A 21,498-nucleotide genomic window follows, 5' to 3' on the forward strand; every position below is an offset into this window, starting at 1 on the left:
CCGGATGGGACTCAAAAGGACCCTTTTCCACTGAAATGGAACTAGGTTCTTTTGCCAGGCTTCTAAGGTGAGAGGGTCCAATGTTTCAGAGAGCCACCCAGGCCCTGAACTGAGCTCACTGGGTCTACAAGCTGCCTTTGCACTCCTTGCAGCCTATGGCAAATTTTGTACCCTTTATTACAGCGAGTAGATGTCAGAGGGAAGTGGTGAGGGAGGCTGGGAGGGAGGAGAAGAGCCAGTTGGAGAGGGAGGCTGGGAGGGAGGTGGAGAGGGAGGCTGGGAGGGAGGTGGAGAGAGAGGCTGGGAGGAAATTTGGGAGGGAGGTGGAGAGAGAGGCTGGGAGGGAGGAGGAGAGCCAGTTGGAGAGGGAGGCTGGGAGGTAGGTGGAGAGGGAGGGTGGGAGGGAGGCTGGGAGGTAGGTGGAGAGGGAGGCTGGGAGGGAGATGGAGAGGGAGGTGGAGAGGTTGATGAATGGTCTGCTGGCTCTGCTTGCCCTTGTTTTTTTTCCTCTTTGGTTGGGTGCACAAAGCATGTGAAGCTCAGGAAAATATCCTCCAGGGAGACTTGGTTGACAGAGTAGTCGTCCAGCATGAACTTCATCTTGGCTTGCTCTAGAATGTCAAACACCTGTTGGGAAGGAGGGAGGCCACTGTGGATGATGGGCACAAGGGAGGTGAGAGGAGGCAGCAGAGAGTGGAAAGAGGGAGAGTCTTGGGTGTGATGAAGCCCCCAAAAGACCCATCTCTCAGCTGCCCCCAGCACCTCCCAAGATGTCAGTCCTAGGGAAGTTAGCTGTCTGTGATCTCAGGGAAGGGCACTGGCGGGGCATTGTGCTAGCAGGCAGAAACTCCAGCTGGATCTCGGGCTTGCTGTGGGACCCTGGGCATGTGGTGTCCCCTCTCTGGACCCGCTTCCCTCTCTGTGAAATGAGGGGGCAGGAGGAGCTGATCTCAGAGGCCCCTTCCCGCTCACACATCTTTATGTTTTATGAAATCCATGTGAATTTTGCCATTGGGATGGCAAAGAGGAAATGTTTTGACTGCAACTTTCACACAGTTAAGAAAACAAGTCACCCCCAGAAAGCTGGTGACATCACAGGTTTGCTCCCTCTGATGCCCAGGTACATGCTTACCTTGGCCCAGCTGAGGTCATCCCCGGGCAGGTGGTAATGGACCATCCCTTGGTGCTCATCTTCCAGGACGCTGCCTGCACAAAGAGGACACCGTCCCCGTGAAGGCCAGGCTGAAGGGCCTGGGACCATGGAATCACGGCCCTCCTCCCCGGGGTCAGGGACGGGGGACTCGGCAGGAATGAGGTACAGACGCCCTCTGTGCGCTGGCCCTCACCTGGGAAGGTCAGGTTCACAAACGCCTTGAACTCCTCCAGCGCCTCCTGCTGCCCGTCGCTCCGGACCTTGGCCCGCAGGGAGTAGCCGCTGCCAAACTTGCTCTTGAGGTGCTGTGGGCTGCCCAGGCACTTGAACTGACCCTGCACCATGATGGCCAGCCGGGTGCACAAGGCCTCGCACTCCTCCATGCTGGGGAGAGGGGCAGAAGCCTGACACGGGGCCGGGGGATGCCGATGCCTGCCGTCCGTGTCGGAGGCTCACGCAGAGAGCCAGATCACACTGTTCCTGAGTCCCATGTTCAGAGGGTGGCCCACATGGCTAGGCTGGGGACTCTGCTCAGGGACAGATGAACCTGCCTCCACCCGGCCCCACCCACCCAGCCCTCCTTCAGGCTCTTCCACTTGCCCCAGAGACCCCGGCTCTACCTATGGGTGGTGATGACGATGGCCTTGCCAGAGTCACGAGCCCGTGCCACAGTGTCCCAGAGCAGGCGCCGAGCCACGGGGTCCATGCCCGTGGATGGCTCGTCCAGGAAGACGACCGAGGGCTCTCCAAGCAGGGCTATGCCTGTGCTCAGCTTCCGCTTGTTGCCGCCACTGGGAGCAGGGGGGGAAGGGTTGGGGTGAATGGCAATCAGCAGTAGCCCAACCCCCCTACACACACACACACACACACACACGCACGCACGCACACACACACACACACACACACAGAGGCTTTCTGTTCTCCGTTGAGAAAGTGTCCCATAGCCCCTCAGCGGGCTTTAGTAACATGGCCCACCACCCTCCTGTGAGGTTGTATTGTGACTTGGCTGTCCACTCAGTGTATAGATCATGGCCCCGGACACGGATCAGTCCACGGTGAGCACATGGTCCATCAGTCTTCTTTGAGAGTCTCTATGGTGTTGGGCGAGTAAGAACAAAGGGCGAGTTTAGCTAACTTTATTTTTTAAGATTTTATTTATTTATTTTGACAGAGAGGGAGAACACAAGTAGAGGGAGAAGCAGGCTCCCTGCTGAGCAGGGAGCCTGATGTGGGACTCGATCCAAGGACCCCGGGATCATGACCTGAGCCAAAGGCAGACCCTTAATCTTTGGAGCCACCCAGGCACCCTTTAGCTAACATTTTTTTTAAATGAGCACATAGCATTTACAGTGTGTGTGGGGCTGTTTTAAAGTCTGCAAGCATTAACTCTTTAATCTTCAAAATATGTGAGGAAGTTCGAAAACCTGCCTCAAACCAAAGCCAACAGGGAGGGAAGAGCCAAGGTCAGCAATTGCCCGAGCCCTGGGGATCTCTGACTTCCCGGTTGCAGGAGTGGGATGCTGCCAGCAACCTCCAGAGGGCGCTGCACACACCCCAAGGAGTCCTGAGAATGATGCTGTGTGGCCCTGCTTTCTAACTAACTGGACTGGGTTCAGATTAGTGGCAGCAGAGATCGGAGGAAGAACCCTCGGCCTCTTAGCCGAGCATCTGCAGGACAGTTGCCCTAGACACAGCAAGATAAGGTAACGTGCGCTTGAAATGCGAGCCTACCAAAAATCCGAGGCCCTTTGCGATGCAGCAGGACGGTAATACCTGTGATGCTACCTGCTTGTCCTTAGCTACCTACCTGCCCGCGGCCGAGTGGGAGAAGTGCCTCGGGGCAGCCCAGGCCATGGACCCATTCATCTACAGGAGGGGGCTCCCTCCCTCAAATCCACACAGTGGCATATGGACTGCACAGCAACCCCAAACCAGGAGCTGACGGCCTTGGCCTGCACTGAGGAGCGCCGGAGCAGCTCTCATTGGTGGAGGTGGAAGGTCTCACCTGTAGGTCTTCACCAGCTTGTCCACGTACGCATACATGACTAAGTCGTCGAGAATTTGTTCCACACAGGCGCCGATATGGTGCTCGGGGATGCCCCGGATCCGGGCGTACATGACCAGCATCTCCCGGCCTGTCATGTGGTTGAATAGGGCATCACACTGGGGGCAGTAGCCCGCCCACTGCTGCACCTGGGGTTGGAACGAAGCCCAAGAGGGAGGCACGTCAGAAGGAAAGCTGCCAGCCGCGTGCGGGCCTGGACACCTGCCCTGGCATTGCCCCAGCCCAGACTCCTGCTCTGCCTTGTGTATCTGCCGTGTGGACGCACGTGTGACACGTGGGGGGAGTGGGACAACAGTGGCGTTAGGGAGCCCAGATGCAGTGCTCGCTGTCACTGTGTGTGGGTGGCACACGTGGGGCCCTTCCTCCCGCCTGCCTGGCAGGAAACCTCAGTGCCCAGTGCCTCCCTGCCTCTCGTCACCTTACAAGTGTCTGGGCAGTAGAAGATGCTTTATTTCCCCCCCGTTAACAATATTTTCTATTAGACACATAATCCATAAGTAGGTTTTCTCTATAGAACACTCACAACGAAGACTGCTGGAACCTCGGTCAGGTGGCATGTGCCTCTCGACTTTAGGTGGACATGGTTGTGTGTTGTTTTTGCCAAAACAGTATCCTCCCATATCTACCATTCTGCAAATTACCTTTCTAGCTCAGCATGGTGTCTTTTTTTTTTTTTAAGATTTTATTTATTCATTTGAGAGAGAGAGCAGGAGCAGGGGGAGAAGCAGACTCCCCATTGAGCAGGGAGCCTGACACGGGGCTCGATCCCAGGACCCTGATATCATGACCTGAGCCGATGGCAGATGCCCAACGGACTGAGCCACCCAGGCACCCCTCAACATCATGTCTTAAAGATTTTTCTCAGTCAAGAAATACAGGTCTACCCCAACTCAGTTTAACTGCTACTTAGCCATTTGGGAAAGACTTCTAGATTTTATTTAGCTGTTTATTTTTTTATTTTTATTTTTTAAAAAGATTTTATTTATTTATTTGACAGAGAGAGGCAGCGAGAGAGGAAACACAAGTAGGAGGAGTGGGAGAGGGAGAAGCAGGCTTCCCGCTGAGCAGGACCCTGGGATCATGACCTGAGCCGAAGGCAGACGCTTAATGACTGAGCCACCCAGGTGCATGTGAGTTATTTCCAAGTTTTGAACTGCCCTGGTTTGTGCCCCTGGTCAAGGGCTCCCCTGGAGTAGATGACGAAAGTGTAGGATGCCATTCTTGAGAAATAACCAATGCTCTTCTTCCCATCTGTCTCCCCACTGAAGCGAGGGGCCACTCTGGGTGCCCCTGGCAGGGGCGAGGCACGCTGCTCTGACTGGACGCAGACGGGAAAATCGCCGGGATGGAGTGAACGAGGGGAGAACGCACCAGGACCATCCCTACAACCAAGGGTGGGGCTTCCCCTGAAGACACCTGCCGCCAGGAGCGACGTGCCCGCAGGAAAAACAGACTTGAATGAAGATGCGTCAAGCCTCTCATTAGGAGATATGAAGGTTTCTGGTAGGTGGTGTTCGTCGGGTGGTTTAACCTGATGTCTCTTCTGTTTCTGGTTCACTGAGAGTTGTTGAGAGCCATGAGCAGTGTTGTTGTTGGTTTTGGTTTTGGTTTGTTTGTGTTTTGTTTGTTTTGTTTTTTAAGGTTTTATGTTTTTGAGAAAGGGAGGGAGGAGGAGCAGAGGGAGAGAGAGACGCAGACTCCCCGCAGAGCAGGGAGCCCGGTGCAGGACTCGTTCCCAGGATCCCGAGATCATGACCTGAGCCAAAGGGAGATGCTTAACTCACTGAGCCAGCCAGGCGCCACAAGAAGGCACAAATCTTGGACGTTTATTTCAATTCACCTCTGGTTTGAGTCTATACAGGTTTTCTGTCTCTTGAAACAGTTTTGGGGTAGAAGCCTTGAAAATGAAGGAACGTGATGTTCTTACACACCTGAGCCCGCAGTACATGGGGGCTTGGCTGGGGCGGCCATGGAGCCCCGCTTAGCACTCGGTGGCACCGTGGGCCAAGGACCACCCCTCAGTGGAGCCAGACAATTCTGAGGCTGTGAGCAGGGCTCACAGAAACGTGTGTCACAGCCATGGCTTGGAACACCAGCACATCCTGATAAGAATATATCTCAGAAAACCTGAAAGAATGCTTGAAAGGACTTGTCCGTCCAAAGGGTGGTGAGCAGCAGGCCGGCACAGTGGGGAGGGCAAGGAGTTTGCTGACGAGATCAATATGCACATGATTTCCAGGACAAAGTGGAAGGACGGAGGGGCAGGCTTAACTGGACTTAGATCCCGCGTTTCACACAGACTGTCGGGAGGCGAGGTGCAGAAGGGTTGTGGGGAGACTGGAATCCGATTTCCTGGCAGATGTCATTTGATTTTACATAACACAAAGAAATGTAACATTTTTAGTCACCTGAGTTTATGGAACACGTTCGTACTTTATTCTGCGTGAGCTTCAGGAAAGGTCTGTGGGCTGGAGGGCTGGTGACAGTAAGAGCAGGCTCCAGATCTGCCCAGGACCAGCTGCCGTGTCCCTTCTCCTCTCCCTTCCTTTCTTCGTTTGTTTCTTTGTTCATTCCTCCCCCTCCCCCTCCCCTTTTAAAAAAGATTTTATTTTTTTATTTGAGAGAGAAAAAGAGCATGTGTGCGAGTTGCGGGGAGGGAGAAGGAGAGAATCCCAAGCTGACCTCGGGCTGAGTGCAGAGCCTGACGTGGGGCTTGATCCCTGGACCTCGAGATCATGACCAGAACCAAAACCAAGAGTCAGATGCGTCCCTGACTGAGCCACCCAGGCGCCCCTGTTCCTTGCCTTTTATAGTAGCTTTATTGAGACACAATTCACATTCCATGCAATTCACCTGTTGAATGTGTACGATTCCGTGCTTACTAGCATATTCAGAGGGGTGCAGTTATCATCACAATCAGGTTGAGGACTTTTCATTTCCCCCAAAGAAACCCCATATCCTTTAGCATTCACTCCCCATTGCTTCTAATACCCTCAGCCCGTGGCAACCACTCATCTACTTACTGTCTACAGATTTGCTTGCTTGTTCTCGACATTTCATATAAAGTGGATCATATAATACTCGGCCTCTTTAAAAAATTGTTTCTGAAGATTTATTTATTTATTAATTTTTGAAAGAGAGCGAGCAGGCGAGCAGAGCACAAGCCAGGGGAGGGGCAGAGGGAGAGAATCCCAAGCAGACTCCCTGCCAAGCAGGGAACCCAACATGGGGCTTGATCCCAGAACCCTGAGATCATGACCTGAACTGAAGGCAGATGTTCAAATGACTGAGCCACCCAGACACCCCTTAAAAAAATTTTTAAAAAAATTTAAAAGGGGCGTCTGGGTGGCTCAGTCAGTTGAGCATCTGACTCTTGGTTTCAGGGTCAGGTCGTGATGTCACGGTCGTGAGACTGAGCCTCTCATCGGGCTCCAAGCTCAGTGGGGAGCCTGCTTCTCCCTCTCCCTCTGCCCCTCCCCCTGTTTGCACGATCTCTCTCGCTCATTCTCTCTCTCTCAACTAAATAAATAAAATCTTTAAAAAAAATTTATTTATGCAATGTCTGTACTCAACATGGGGCTTGAACTTCCGACCCCAAGATCAGAAGGCACATGCCCCTCCCATGGAGCCAGCCAGACACCCCGACATGTGGCCTTTTGTGACTGGCTTCTGTCACCGAGCATCAAACGTTCTAGGTCCCCCTGCTTCGTAGCGGGCATCCGTGCATCAGTCCTTTGTGTGGCTGAATGGTACTCCGTCATTTGGATGGACCATGTTTGGCATCTCCACTCACCCACTGACCGACACTGGAGTTGTGAGTCCTGTTGCTGTGAACGTCCGTGTACAGACTGCTGTGTGGACATAGGTTTTCCTTCCTCTTGGGCACACCCTGGTCAGCGGATTCGCTGGGCTGTGTGCTAACTTGATGTTCCAGCTGATGAGTATCGTCCCGACAGTCTTTCTGCTGGACTCTTCAGTCCGTTTCTACTAAATGAACTCCCTGATGTGTCGGGATTTCCGTCCACCAGCTTCTTCAGGGTTGTGTGTCCGTGTGCTCTGGGCTCCTCCTCCTGCTTGTGGCGGCTTGTTCTCGGTCATGTGATTGTTGTTCTCGTTTTCCTTCTGTCCCCCGTACTGGCTTATCACCCCCCCCCCGGAGACGACAGCGTGTGTCCTTGATTTAGCACTGGGCACTATTTACTGGAACTAGGCCCTTTGACTTCATTTATGCCCCCTGGCCTGCAGCCATCACCGTCCTGTGCTGTCACTGTGGATGTATTTTAAACCTCAAAAGAAGACATTATTATTATTATAGCTTAATCAAAACCCATACATTTCCTTCTTTTTTTTTTTTTTTTTTTTAAATCACTTTTCAGTCTTTCCTGCATCTCTGAGCTTCCTTCGGGGATAATTTTCCCTCTGCATAAAGATGGCTCTATGATTTTTTTTTTTTTTTGCACACTTGTGCTGGTGATCAGTTCTGTCAGTGTTTATGTGAAAATGCCTTTTTCTCATACTTTCTTTTTACAGTGTGGCTTTACTGAGTGTATTATCCTAGGTTGGCTGTTAACACTTCCGTCGTTTGTTGTCTCCTGGCCGCTGTCATTTCTGTTAAGATATCACCTGCTGATCTGATTGTTGTTCCTCTGAAAGTGGGTCCTTTTAAGATTTCCTTCCTGTGTTTATTTTCTAGCATTTTTATTATAATGTTCCTAGGGATTTATTTCTTGTAATTTCTCCTGCTTAGGGCTGATAGGAATTTATTAATTTGTAATTCGATGTCTTCCATAAATTTTGGAAAGTCCTAGACATTAATTTTTCAAATTCTGCCTTGCCTCCTATTTGCATCCTCTCCTTCTGGGACTTCAGTTATGTGTCTGTGAAACCTTTTCACCGGAGCCTCTGTATCAGGTTGTCATATGTTGCCGTGTAATAAGTTACTCCAAAACATAGTCATGGTTTGTTGCGGGTCAGCTCATGGATCTGGGGACAGCTTGGCTGGGTGGTGCTGGGCAGGCTCCGTCATGAGGTGGCCCTTGGCCTCCCAATCAGGGCCGCATCCCTGGGAGCCTCTAGGATCCACTGCTGAACTCGCTCACGTAGTGGTAGGCAGGTCACAGGACTTCCGCGCCACTCCTTATTGCGTGGGCCCCTCCACAGGCTGCGTGAGCACCATCAGGATGTGGCAGTTAGCTGCCCCCACAGTGAGGGATGTACGGGAGAGGGTGTACCCCACACAGAAGCTGCCGTGTCTTCTGTAACCCAGTCTCAGAAGTGACATACCATCTCTCCTGCAAATTTTGCTGCTGCCCGGACCCACCCTGGTCCAGCATGGGAGGGGCTGCCCGGGGTTGTGGGCGCCAAGATGGGGACCCCTTGGGGCCATCTCGGAGGTCTGCCCAACGTTCTTACCTTCTCTTGGATAGCTTCTGCCCTTTTGACTCGCCAGGCTTCATTCTAAGTTATTTTTTTTGAAAGGGGGTTTTGTCTTTTATGCATGTATACCTGGTTAATTTTATTGTGTACCAAACATTGCGTTTGCAAAATTGTTTGTAGAAATCATTTGAAGCCAAGGATGGTATCATTTCCCCCCAGAGATTGGCATTGGCTCCCGTCAGGTGCCTGGGAGCATTGGCGGCTTAGGGCCCCGTCAGCCCCGTTTCAGGGACTGACACGAGTCCAGGCTGTTTTGTGGTCCTTGGATGAGCTCGTCCACATGTGGCTCATCCTGGCACCGGGGGCACAGCCCTTCAGGGTTCCCAGTCTAAGAAAGTGAGCACTCGCCCTGAACTCAGCGCCAGTCACTTTAGCATCAGGAGCAATCCTGGGCTCCCAGCCACGCCGGCCGGACATAGTCACCTCCCTGGGCCTCTCCCCATCCTACCTCCTGCCTCATAAGTCTTCACTGTCTTCTCAGAAGGCTCTCTGGAGATGTTTTTAAAATGTGGTCCTGTTGTTACAGTTCTTGCCAGGAAGGGGGTCAGAGTCAGGCAGTCTGCCGTTACCAGAAGCCTCCTTCGTAATTTGTACAATAGTAAAAGAGTTAAAATGAGTTGTTAGTGTCACGTGGCCGTGAGAGGCTTACGTTGGCTATGGCTGTTCACCCCGGCTGTGGGCACCAAACACGAAGGGGCTGAAGAGTCCGGAACGGGCCTACGTGGGTTCTTTGCTTTCTCTCTGAACGTGATTTTGCTCATGGACGTTGAAGCTGGTCTGATAAATTCTGGTGACTCGATGGCTTGTGCTGTGAAGAGTACGCCTTCCATTATGCTGCCGGGTTTGGTCTCTCCCTGCGCCTTTCACAGGCTCCGCTGGGTGCCGACCACCACCGCCACCGCCCTGTCACTCTCACCTTCCTGCATGGCCAGCACACGCTGGCCATCAGAGCTCTGTGCTGTGAGGGCCGCTGGGCCGGCACAAGCGTTGGCGCCACCGGATGGTCATCGAATTGGTGCCGGTAGCTGAGGTGGAGGCCTCAAGAAGAAGACGGGCTTTGAGGAGCTTGTGAGAAGGTTGGGTGTCAGCAGGGAGGCGTCCGAGCTAGGCCATCTAGGAGGCACGCGCATGCACGTCTGTCATGTAGGACTGGGGCCGGGCTGAGACATAGCCGCGTGGGTACCCTCAGCGAGCAGGGGGTCCAGAGTAACCACTGAACTCAGGTGGAAGCGGCCCGTGTAGAGCGAGAGAGACAGAAGGCTGGTGTTGCAGCCCCGAGGAGCATCACAGCCTAGCGGGCAGGCGGAGCAGACCCGCCGTAGGCATCTGGGACAGAAGGGTCATTGTGGGAAGAACGGGAGGAGAGGGGAAGGCTGCAGCTCACAGGAGGTGAGGTCTGCATTATGAGAAACCCTGCCGACGGCAAGGAAGGCAAGCCAGGCATCTCTAGGAGCCGCGGTGTGAGCGCAGTAGGAGCGGCCGGGAGACTGGACCTGGGACCTGGGAAGGTGTGGGAGGGACGTCCAGGGCTGTGAGCAGTGGACACTGGAGATCATGGGTGGGGAGCTCAGAGAAGAGGTCTAAGGTAGGGCCGTGGGGCGGGAGTCACGTATAAACCTGATAGGTGGGGTTTCCAAAGACCAAGAGCACCCCAGGCCTGTGTCAGATCCCCAGGTGCATTTCCATGCCCCCACCTCCCAACACAGCTACCCCTTCCCAAGTGCTGTCCCCTGTCCTGGGTCACACCCTACCTCCCTCAGGTGAGACCTGATGCTGAGGCCCCTGACAAAGGCATCCCCAGAGGTGATGGGCTCTTCCCCGGTCAGCATTTTGAAGATGGATGTTTTCCCGGCTCCGTTGATGCCAAGAAGGCCAAAGCACTCCCCGGCTTGAACAGTGAAGGAGATCTTGTTCACAGCCAGTGGGGGCACCTTCTTAGCATAGACCTGAGATACCCAAGACAGAAGGGGCACAGTGAGGAGGCGGGGGGCCGGCAGCCCACAGCCGCCCTGCACCTGTCACACCGTCCTGGGTCGGGTGCTGGCTGCCCTCGGGGCCCAAGGGCTTGGAGTGGCCAGGCTTCCTTCCACTCGCAGCAGGGCTAGGGGATTTGCTCTCCTCCTTCTATCCCTGCAAACGGAGAGCCTGGTTCTCCAGGATAAGCCTCTTCCCTTCAGTCCTCCAAGCAAACAAAACCCCTTGATGTTGCCTGAGTTGTTTGTTGGTTGGTTTGTTTAAACCACCAGTGACTCTAGGGAAACAAAGAATAAGAACTTAGAAACTGAGGGAAAATGTTGCAAAGCTCCTGGATGTTTGAAGGGTCTCTCTATAAAATTCTGGCTGGAGCTCTGTGGCTGACTAACCAGGCTCGGTTTGAGCTTTCGGAGCCGCCTGCCACCCTCCCAACCAGAAACTCCCCCCAAAACTGCCTTCTAGATCCCGGAGAGGGTCAGCCAGTCGTGTCCATCCCCAAGGCTTCCAGCCTCTTGGGATTCGTGGCTCTGGCCCTCCTGCCTTACAGGGGCCCCCCGGAGAGACGCTGGAGAGCTCAGGCCCTAACTCTTGCCTTTGGGCACTTTGGGGGCAAACAGGCTCAGGTGTGATTTGTTCACAGAGGACGCCTCCCCGCCTGTGTGTCTCCAGGGCAGCGCTGCTCATGCTACTCGGGCCGGGCCCGGCCAGGAGAGCTAGCAGCCACGCCTGGAGCTCCCGGCGGCTGCTTCCTTACGAAAGGCCCACCAGAGGAGTGGTCTTTGCTTTTGAGATACGTCTGACTTTACCTTTGACACTTCTCTAAGAACCAGTGGGTTTTCCTCTCGCAGCTTTTCCAAGTAAGTCTCCACCATCTCTGCCTCCTGTTCCACGTCTTGGTCCACGGGCATGGCCGCTGCTTCGTGCGTCAGTACGTGCTTTCCGGAGACAAGGGTGGGAGGTGTGAGTCCCTGCCGGTGTGCGGGCAGGGGAGGAGCCCAGGCGAGTGCGGGCCTCACGCACACACCACCACCCCTTTCTCAGGGGCGACCGGGGTCTGGCGGACCTGGAAACGTCATGTGGTATTGGCTTCTGAGGAAAATTAAAAGACTTGAAGCCTGGGGATATCAAGGCCAAACAAATGAATCTCTTACGGAATTTCCTTGGGGGGCTTTTTCCTCTGGAAGACATTCAGACCGAGAGCTGACAGAACAGACCCTTCTCCCTTCGGGCTCCTGGCCGACGGGGCGGGGGAAGAGGTGTTCCAGACTGGTCTTAGGAAATCTGGGGTCTCATTCCTAACTCAGCTCACCAGGGTCACAGGGGCCAAGCTAATCCTTGGCCTCCCTGTCCCTCCAGGTCCCTGGGGGCCCCCTCCCCTACCCCGGGCACGTGCTGTCACCCCTCTGCCCTGGTGGGGGATGAGACGGTCAGATGCTGGAAGTCAAGGCCACTCCCAACCACGAACTGTCGAGCCAGCCCGTGGACCCGAGTTCCAGAGTTACACGCTGACCCACTTACCGATTGTCGCTTCCTGTTGAGGTCAGAAAACCTGGCTTTCAGCCCCCACAAGACGTTGGTGTCAACGAGGAAGAGCAGCATGAGGTAAACAGAGCCCGAAATGGCCAGGGCCGTCAGGTACTTCCCCATCCCGAGAGACTCCCAGGCGTAGATGCTCTCCTGGATCGTGTGTCCCTCTGCTAACGGGGAGGAAGCGCATGTTACCAGCCTCGTGCTGGCTTCCCAGCCTTCGCTCACCTCTTCCGTCCAGCCGTGAGTGAACCCATCTTCTAGCAGGTGCCGTTGAAGCCACACGCAAGCATCATCAGTGCTGTTACCACGTCCCAGCAGGTGGTAAACATGGAGACTATAGAACCCACGTTCTGTACAAATAATGTGGTGAAGTCAGTGACTTCACCCTGTCCTATGACAGTGGTTTAAAATGCAAGATTTTTATATGATCGGTTCTCCGAACAATTGTCAGTCACCTGCAGCTTCAACTGACCAGTCTTGTCGCAACATCTGGGAGCCTCTAGTCCCCTCTCTGTAATCTCATCTGCCTTCACATTTACCCTTTAAATACATGTATTTTAAAATTATGCCATAAATACAGAGTCATAGGAAAAAAGGGATGTGTGTGAGGGAGAACAGAAAGGTTCCCCTCCACCCCCCCAAGCTGTTGTTAGGGTTTGTGTCTAACCCTTCTACCCTTTCTGGACACAAGCTTTTAAGATATAAACAGAACGGGGGCGCCTGGGTGGCTCAGTCGTTAAGCGTCTGCCTTCGGTTCAGGGTGTGATACAGGCGTTGTGGGATCGAGCCCCACATCAGGCTCCTCCGCTGGGAGCCTGCTTCTTCCTCTCCCACTCCCCCTGCTTGTGTTCCCTCTCTCGCTGGCTGTCTCTCTCTGTCGAATAAATAAATAAAATCTTAAAAAAAAAGATATAAACAGAATGATACTATGCATAATCTTCTCCAATTTGCTAGTGTCATTTAATAATCTATAATGGACAGTGACTGTCTCAGGACACACAGGTCAGAATAATAAAGGACTCCGGCAAGGTGACTACGTGGACAATTATACCAGCTGGTATTATTGTAAGTTGGGTTTGTAACTCTGCTTGTGGTTTTCTCCATGACTGGAGAAACTAATGCAGAAAAACAATTACTGGTCTATGTTTCTGGATACACAATACGCAATAATTGAAGGGAGTGGGGACGCGACTGCATGGGAGCAGTTTCTATGTTACCGAGTCAGGCTGATACAAATTCCAATTAGAATGTGACAACTTGAGGGTGTTAATGTAATCCCCATGGTAACCACAAAGAAAGTAGCTCTAGGATGTCCACAGGAGGAAACAGGAAAGGCCTAGGAGCTTTCGTGTGAAGTCCCTAGAGTGGTGGAGTTCACAGACACAGCAAGGGCAGTGGTGGGTGCCAGGGGCTGGGGGACAGGGACACAGGTACAGCAGTGTGATTGTGCTTAATGCCATTGACCTGTACGCTCAGAAGCGGTTAAAATGGTAGACTTCATATCCATTTTACCACAGTTTTAAAGAATGAATAATTTAGGGGCGCCTGGGTGGCTCAGTCAGTTGAGCATCTGACTTTTGGTTTAAGCTCAGGTTGTGATCTTGGGGTTGGGGGATTGAGCCCCGTGTCGGGCTCCACACTCAGCATAGAGTCTGCTTGAGATTCTCTCCCTCTGCCTGCCCCCTGCTCACTCGCTCTCTTTCTCTTGAAGAAAAAAAAGAATTTTAAAAGGTGTCGGAGAGAATGTGGACAAACTGGAACCCTCCTACGTCGCTGGCAAAATGTAAAATGGTACAGCCGCTGTGGAAAACAATCTGGTGGTTCCTCGAGAAGCAAAACACAATTCATTCCTAGGCATGTAGTCAAGAGAACAGAAGACATGTTCACACAAGAACCTGTTCGTGACTCTCACAGCGGCATTGTTCATAACTACCAACAGGTGGGAGCAACCTGCATGCCCATCACCCGATGAACAGATAAACTGTGGTCCGTCCACACGGTGGAATATCATTCAGCCACGAAGAGGGATTGAGCCTCTGACTCCTGCTGCAACATCGATGAAGCTTGAAAACATGATTCCGAGTGAGAGAGGCAGACATGAAGGACCAGAACAGGCAAGTCCACAGACAGAACAGGCCTAGTGGTCACCAGGGGCTGGGGGAGGGGCGACGGGGGAAAGACTGTGAACAGACGACGCTTCTTCTTGGGGTGATAGAAATGTTCTGGAATTGGATTATGGCGATGCTTTTACAGCCTTGTGGACAAACCCAAACCTGCGGAGGTGTATCCTGTCAAGGGGAGAATTTCCATGTGCAATACTTACAAATTTGATTACACTCCGAATAGTTCAGGTTCCTGGTTTTGCATAACTTGTGGATCCCATAGTTGTAGTGTAAGTTGAAGAGGGCCATCCCCAGGCAGTGGCCTGGGAGCAGGAGGAACGTGCGGTCCAAGGAGTCTGACACTGTGGTGTAGCCCAGCTCTGCAAAGGGGACAGAAAGTACTGACTCACTTGCAGGCAGAAAAGGGCACAGCCCCGGCACACGTCACTCTTCCGGGCCCCAGGCCAGAGACCTGGCTCCCCCTTGGTGGTCATTCAACCTCCACGCCATACACACTTTCCTTTGGGCCATGTCATTTCACTTCTTTCCAATCACTCGTGCAGACAAATCCCAAACAGCTGTGTTTGGGAAAACCAGCGAGAGCATGGCCTCTGCATGGAATGCGTCTGTGGAAGGAGCGAGCTGAGACGCGGGAGGGAGATGAGGTTCACCAGGGAGCTGGGGCTAGACACCAGGGTCTGGTGGGCCAGCTGTGGGGTTGTCTGAGCATCCCTACGGGAGCTGAGAAGGACACAATCCCCGCCTAGATCGTCTGTGGAGACAAAGCCATCATTTGCAGATCCTTGACGCTACCATGGACCTGGAAAGGCCACGAGAATCAGCCAAAGTGCCATGAGACACAGTAGCAAAGTCAGTAAATTGGCTGGTTGTGAACTAAATATACAGAAACTGGGGCCTCTTAGAGGTTAAGAGAAGCCGATTTTTAGATTCGCGTTATATTACAAAGTGAAGAAATGACAAACGAGGTTGTTTGGCAAGAAATTGAGGCATTTGTATTTAAAATAATTTAAACGTTTATTTACAACAAATAAACACAAGTGCTTGGCAAAGGAAATATTCTACTGATCAGCCGCTCATCAGAGAACGGACCCGGGGTGCGGCAGACAGGGCCCGTGACACGACCGCACACCTGAGCCCTCACCCACTGCACCGGCAGGAGCAGGAGATACTAACGGCTCCTGCTTGCCTGCCTGCCTTCTTTCTGGTTCCTACCCCAGCATTGCTCAAAGCCTGGGGCGAGGTCATGAACCCCCCAAATCTCACCCTCCACGACAGGTGGCCGTTCTCCGCCGCACCCCGGGGCCGGACCCGCTCCTCTCTGGGTCCCGTGCCTTCTTTGTTGCTTTGCTCCTTCACTTTGCTGGCCCACGTCTCTCCGTGGACTTTCCAAGGAGATGTGGTGGGTTGCGTTTCCCTTGGCGTGGCTGAACTTGCCTTCATTCTGTGCTTCTGCCCACTTGATAGTTGAATGGTGCCTAGAGCTTGTCCTCTGGGAAGCATCTGGGTGTAAGGTGTGGACCCTTCTCCCCTCAGCGTCGGACATCTCACGGATCCCTTCAGCCTTGAGCTTGGTTTGTTTGCGACTCTGGAAGATCTTGATGGTGATTTCCTCATGTCCGCTTTCTGTTTGTGGAGCGCTTCTCAGGGGTCGGGGCTGCAGCTCCTGGACCCTCTTTCAGCACCTGCCCGCCCCTGCTTCCTCCTGTCTTTCTGCTCTACTTTCTGGGAGGTCGACAGGCGGCGTCTTCCACCCCTTCCGCTAAGTGTTTATTTGACAGTCAGCTTGCTCTTGCTCTCAGAGTTGGTGTTTTTTTTTTCCTGATAGAATCCTGTTGTTTAATGGATGCTGTCTTTTCCAGCATGGTGGTTCTGTGCCCTGCATTTCCCCGTCTTCCATATTTGGTGGTCTGCTTTGATGTCTCTTCCGTGGCTGCCATCTTCGTGTTCGGTGACCTCTGTCTATCCACAGAAACAAAAGAGGTGCCGGGAGGGGATCGCTAGCTTTGTGCATGGGCACGGGCAACATTATGGGCAGGGGACCAGGCAGAATGTGTAGGTCTTGCGTGCAGGCAAGTTCGCTTCACCCAGAGGAGGGGCCTCTGCCGTCCGGCGAGCCTGCCTGTGTGCTGTGTGCTTCCCGCGGGGACAGGAACAGGGGCAGACTGTTGTCAGCCCCGCCTTCACTCCCCAGCTCCTGGGTCCCGAGGATCCCCAGGATTCCGTGGCGCTAAGTTAGGTCCTTGCTCCGCCATTTCCCCCGCCAAATGCACTTCAGAGGCCGATGCTTCTTCACCATGAACTCATCCATTTTTATTTCCTTTTCTATTATTTTAGTGGTGTCTCAGAAAAAGGAGAGCTCAGATTTAGCTTTGTATTCTTGACTCTGTCCTGCCATGGCGACAGCATCCTGATGAGGCCCCTGGGGCGAGTGTATAGAGGCCAAAGTGTCCTAACGGTGTCCTTTCTCAGGAGGTGTGGGTGGGGTGCACACAGGAACCAGCATGGTTCCCCCAGGCCACAGCTTCGTGCCTTGTCCCAGCCTCCTTCCCCCGTGACTTCTAAGTGGGAGCGTGCCTCCTCCAAGCGGGAGAGAGGTCTCGGTCCTTGTTGTTGCCGTGTAGGAGGGCAGAGAAGACAGGGCATGAAGCAACCTAAGAAGAAATGGATCCCAGAAAGGTCAAGGAAGCCAAAGAGAATGTCCAGAGATCTATGTGCCCTGGCTTGGTCATTCTCTCTGAGAGCTCTGTCCCCATCAGAGTCCTTCAGTGTCCTTGGACTTGCAGGTACTTGTCTCTCTGGGGTGGGGTTGGGTGGTAGAGGAGAAGAGAAAGGTAGGAATCCTTAGGTTCTTTCTGGAGACGAGGGCAGCATTGCTCAGAGTGATTCCCTGGCCTGCCCACATTGGGATCACCTGGGGTGTGTCTTGAAACGCTGAGCCGTGAATCTCAGACGCACAGTGCAGTTGAGGACTGCGGGGTTAGGGTTCCCTTAGGACGTGCCTTTGCTAACCCCTTTCCTCTGTCTGCAGCATGCTTTTTGTTCTGTTCCCATCATAAAGTCAAAATGCTGTTGCTTTTTTGATCTGCTCAGATGAAAACAATTCCACCTCCAAAATCCCACAGGTGGTGTGCATGAGAACTAGGAAGGGTGCCACGAAGTGCAGACCATGAGACCAGCAGAACATGCTCAGTCAAGATGGCTGAGAATACACACACGGCCAGTCCTTCAGGAGACAGAATGGCTCCTAAGACCAAGACAGAGGGAGCTATTCACATATTCTTGGGTAGAGACAACAAGAAAAACCCAAAAGCCAATTTAAAGGAGGTGGTTGGTGTCCAAGTAAATGCAGAAGAGAATCACAGAGGCAGAAATGAACATGTGCAGAGGAGATGCAGCCCGGACACGAAGATGTCAGTGTCACGGTGCACAGTATGAGCGATGGCTTGCTCCCCAGCACTTTGACCCTAACTGCGCACTCCCCAGACAGCCCCCTCCCAACCTGGGCTTATTGATAGTCTTACTACCTTTTTTTTTTTTTAATGGAGGAATCATTTATTTCAATGAAACGCATGATCATAGGTGGACAACTTGATGAATTTTGATAAACGTTTATGCCTGTGTAACTAACACCTCGCTCAAGATGCCGAGTATGTGCAGGAGGTTCCGTGGGGTCTCTGTTTAGTCAGCCCTTCTCCCCCAAACCCAGAGGCCACCGCTGTCCTGACTTTCTGTCACCAGGGTTCATCCTATCAGCGGGGTCAGGTGTCCATCCGCACGGCTGCGTGTGTGCGCCAGGCACTTTGTTCCCTGTCTGCTGCTGAGCGTAACCCACGGGAGGAGCATAGCCACTCCGCTCTCCTGGAGCATAGCCACTCCGCTCTCCTGGAGATGTGTGTTTGGGACACGGTTTGGGGCTCTTGAGGAGACAGCTGAGAACAGCCTCACGGAAGGGGCTGCACCTTCCATGGCTGTGAGCGGAAGCATGAAAGGTGTGTGTAGATAGGACAGTCCTCACCTTTTTCGCTTGTGATGGAGACGAGGATGAGGGGGCCAAGGCTCAAGAAGGTGAGTATGATGATGAGCTTGACGAAGGCACCGCCTTCATAGCGGAAACAGAAGCTGCTCAGGTAGATGAGGGGGATGCTGGCCCAGCTGTAGAGCGCGAACGCCAGCATGACGGCCGGGACGCTGGCCTGGTGCGTGAAGGCTTCCTCCTGGTGGTACAGGAACACCACCTTGGGAAAGAGGGAGAGGTTGGAAGAGTCACTAAGAGTTGGTGCTAAGGATTAGAGAGAGGACACGACGATCCCAACTTTAAGAATAAGTTTGCGGCACAGGTGCTCCCTGTGCTTGCTCATCTCACCGCACAGACGGCGGCTCTGCCTGGTGAGTCAGCACCATGCAGTCAGGGGCTCAGCGACGGTTACAGAACACAGAGCAAAGAGGGCCATGACCTGTCCCGCACAGACTGTCACAATCCGATAGCTGCCCCCTTGGTGCCCTGCTGAGCTATTTCCGGCTATGAACACACATCCCCCGTGTGCTGCCTGTTCCTAGCTGTGGCAGCAGTCACGGGGATGCCAGATTGGAGACCCTGGAGCAGGCCCCTCGGCTCCTCACGGGCGGGGACCTTTTCCCCAGAGTCAGTGACGGAGTCACGCCCTGGGTGAGCTGGCGGCCTAGACTTCTGGTCCTTCGTGGGGTCTCCCTAAGGCAAATCCCCCGTGATGTGCAGGGGGGCGGTCCCAGCACCATGCAGTCCTCACCAGCAGCAGCAGACTGTTGACGAGGGAGGTGATGAGGTCCCACAGCAGCGCTGACAGCCAGAAAGTAGCCACGTAAATGCCGCTGGTGAACTGGATGTGCTTGGCCTTCGTGGATCGCTCTTTGACTGTCAAGATGGAAAATGAGCTGGACAGGAAAGCTATTCCGAAAAGCAAGTTGATAATGAGGAAGTGTGCTTTTGGGCCCCTGCGACAGGACACGGAGAGAGAGGGAGGAAGCGGTTTAAGCAGAGCTGCTCACAGGAGCGGTCCTCTGCAGGGACGTATTGTCATTACAATGAGAAGCACACAAGAAGGGGCAGGTGGTCGAGGAGCCGAGGAGCCGCGCGCTGTGGACGTGGACCGGAAGGCTTTGCCGGGGGGAGGGCAGTCGCACTTACTGATACAAGATGTCCTCCGAGACCTCCAGGGCCGACCGGGGTTGAGGGTGGTTGATGACTGTGATGGAGGCTCTGGCCCCGGACAGCAGCTTGAAGAGAAAGTTGTCCACGAGCGCCAGTGCCACGGCGGGGGAGTGGTACGCCTGGTTGTTGAATAGCGCCGTCACCGTGGTGTGGTTCCCCGAGTCTTCAAAGGAAGCCGCCACGACATATTTGTAATCAAAGCCCTCAGGCTCCTCCTCTGCCTTTTGCAGGAGGAGATCTTCCACTGAGCCTGCGAGAGAGCAGTGTCCTAGAGCTGTGCGCCTCATCCCCGGACCCCAGCCCCATCTGAAAGGGGGCTTCTCTGGACATGGCTGCGCCCTCACTTCCAGGGACCCCTGTGCCTGCAGGGCCGCCTCCTGCCCGGGCCCCACAGCTCTGGGACCACTTTAAAACCTCCCTTACGTTTATGGAAGCAGTGGGAAAAAAGGAGAGAAGTCTAGTCATCTTTCCAGCTGTCTATCCCCTGCCCTCTCCAGGGCCTTGACCTTTGCCAGGACTGTGTGGCAAAGGCAGTCCCTCCTGTGTGAGTGGAAGGTGACACGTGGTTGCACTGCACCTCACCAAACCACCGCCAGTGGCCCTCACTGCCCCCACACACGGCCTGCAGCACTCAGTCACCCTCCAAACCCAGCTCGCGTCCTCGAGTCCTTGCCACCCCCGAGGACCCACTGTTCCCCGTGCTTACAAACGCTGTCCTTGTGGTTTGGAATGTTCTCCAGTTCTCTTCCCCTTCTGCCAGTCAGCTCAGGCTCTCACCCTGTAGCCACTGTGCCCCCCTCCGAGGCTGAGCTATGTCCCCACGATCCCGCAGTGCTGCCACCGTCCCGACTGTCACTTTGCACCACAACTATCTTCACTTCCCCTTCGACCCTTCTCACCACGGGCTGGTAGCAACACTGTTCTTCACTGTGCTCTCAGTGCACAGCACCACATAAATGCACGACCCACCTAGAGCTCCCTAGAGCTCGGGGGTCTTAGGCACTGGAAGGGACAGCCCATCCCAGCGACAGCGGTAACCATGCTGCTGGCAGGACGCTTGCTCGCTCACTCGGTTCGTGGAGGAGGCGAGATTTCTCCTTCTCCCCATCTTGCCACACCATGTTCCACATTTGATCTCTTTATTTTAAAAAGTGAATACTTTACAATTTGATTTCTAGTCCGAATGACTCATGCAATATAATTTTTAAATCTGAATAATTATGCAAGACTCACAATGACAAATGGCAATGGCCTGCCCTGCCCTTTGCCGTTCCCCAGTGCCTGCTTCCTGGGAGCACCCTCTCTCACGCTGGTCAGCTGGCGTTTCTCCAGACGGCTAAATGGCACATGTACCTATTGATGTACTATTATGGAAACAAGGCTTTTCTTCTCCTATCCGCAACCCGTCCAGGCTCCCTTCCTCTGCCCTCCCCTAGAGCACATCATAAAGTTGGTTAAATGAGTTCACAGCTGAACCAAGTGGTATGTTACGCTGTGTTTCCTTTTTCGTACAACCTCCCTGCCAGAGTTAATGTCCTTCCTTTTCTTTCTTTCTTCATTTTTTTAGAGATGTATTTCTTTTTAGATACAGAGAGAGAGTGCAAGTGTGCATGTGAGCCGGGTGGGGGAGCAGAGGGAGAGGGAAAATCTCCAGCAGGCTCCACACCCAGTGCGGAGCCCGACTGGGACTCAATCTCACGACCCTGAGATCGTGACCTGAGCTGAAATCAAGAGTCGGACGCTCAACCTGAGCTACCCGGACACCCCATGTCCGTCCGTCCTTCTCACATTTGCTTAGCGCGCTCTACCTCTGTCACCACCCCCCCGATACACGATAGACGTGTAAATCTCTCAGGATATGTCTGACACATCAGATAATTTATCAGTTTCATTTTTTGGACATGCCCCAGTCCCCAGAAAGACACGGCCTGGTTTCATTTCTGGGCATCCTCCCTTTCCTGTCATCTGGGGGGTTAAAGATGTTTTTCTGAGACTTCTGGCTATTCGCCTGACTTCAGGGAGCATCGCG

General features: G+C 53.5%; 1 protein-coding gene across 1 annotated transcript in view; it reads right to left on the reverse strand.

Annotated features, from left to right (window-relative positions):
- Positions 1 to 273: 273 nt before the first annotated feature.
- Positions 274 to 21,498, reverse strand: part of LOC100472042 (ATP-binding cassette sub-family A member 17-like) — a gene marked incomplete at its 3' end in the record, with an annotated part of 62,605 nt that continues 41,380 nt past the window's right edge. The window contains exons 19-30 of the mRNA XM_034670575.1: positions 19,446 to 19,719; positions 19,048 to 19,252; positions 18,297 to 18,516; positions 14,482 to 14,640; positions 12,147 to 12,325; positions 11,435 to 11,563; positions 10,406 to 10,600; positions 3,159 to 3,346; positions 1,774 to 1,944; positions 1,347 to 1,537; positions 1,133 to 1,206; positions 274 to 627 (exon numbers count right to left, since the gene is read on the reverse strand). Of these exons, the coding sequence (XP_034526466.1) occupies positions 274 to 627; positions 1,133 to 1,206; positions 1,347 to 1,537; positions 1,774 to 1,944; positions 3,159 to 3,346; positions 10,406 to 10,600; positions 11,435 to 11,563; positions 12,147 to 12,325; positions 14,482 to 14,640; positions 18,297 to 18,516; positions 19,048 to 19,252; positions 19,446 to 19,719 (2,339 nt within the window). The remainder of the gene's footprint in view (positions 628 to 1,132; positions 1,207 to 1,346; positions 1,538 to 1,773; positions 1,945 to 3,158; positions 3,347 to 10,405; positions 10,601 to 11,434; positions 11,564 to 12,146; positions 12,326 to 14,481; positions 14,641 to 18,296; positions 18,517 to 19,047; positions 19,253 to 19,445; positions 19,720 to 21,498) is intronic.

The sequence above is a fragment of the Ailuropoda melanoleuca genome, chromosome 10 (genome assembly GCF_002007445.2).
Source record: "Ailuropoda melanoleuca isolate Jingjing chromosome 10, ASM200744v2, whole genome shotgun sequence".
Taxonomy (NCBI): domain Eukaryota; kingdom Metazoa; phylum Chordata; class Mammalia; order Carnivora; family Ursidae; genus Ailuropoda; species Ailuropoda melanoleuca.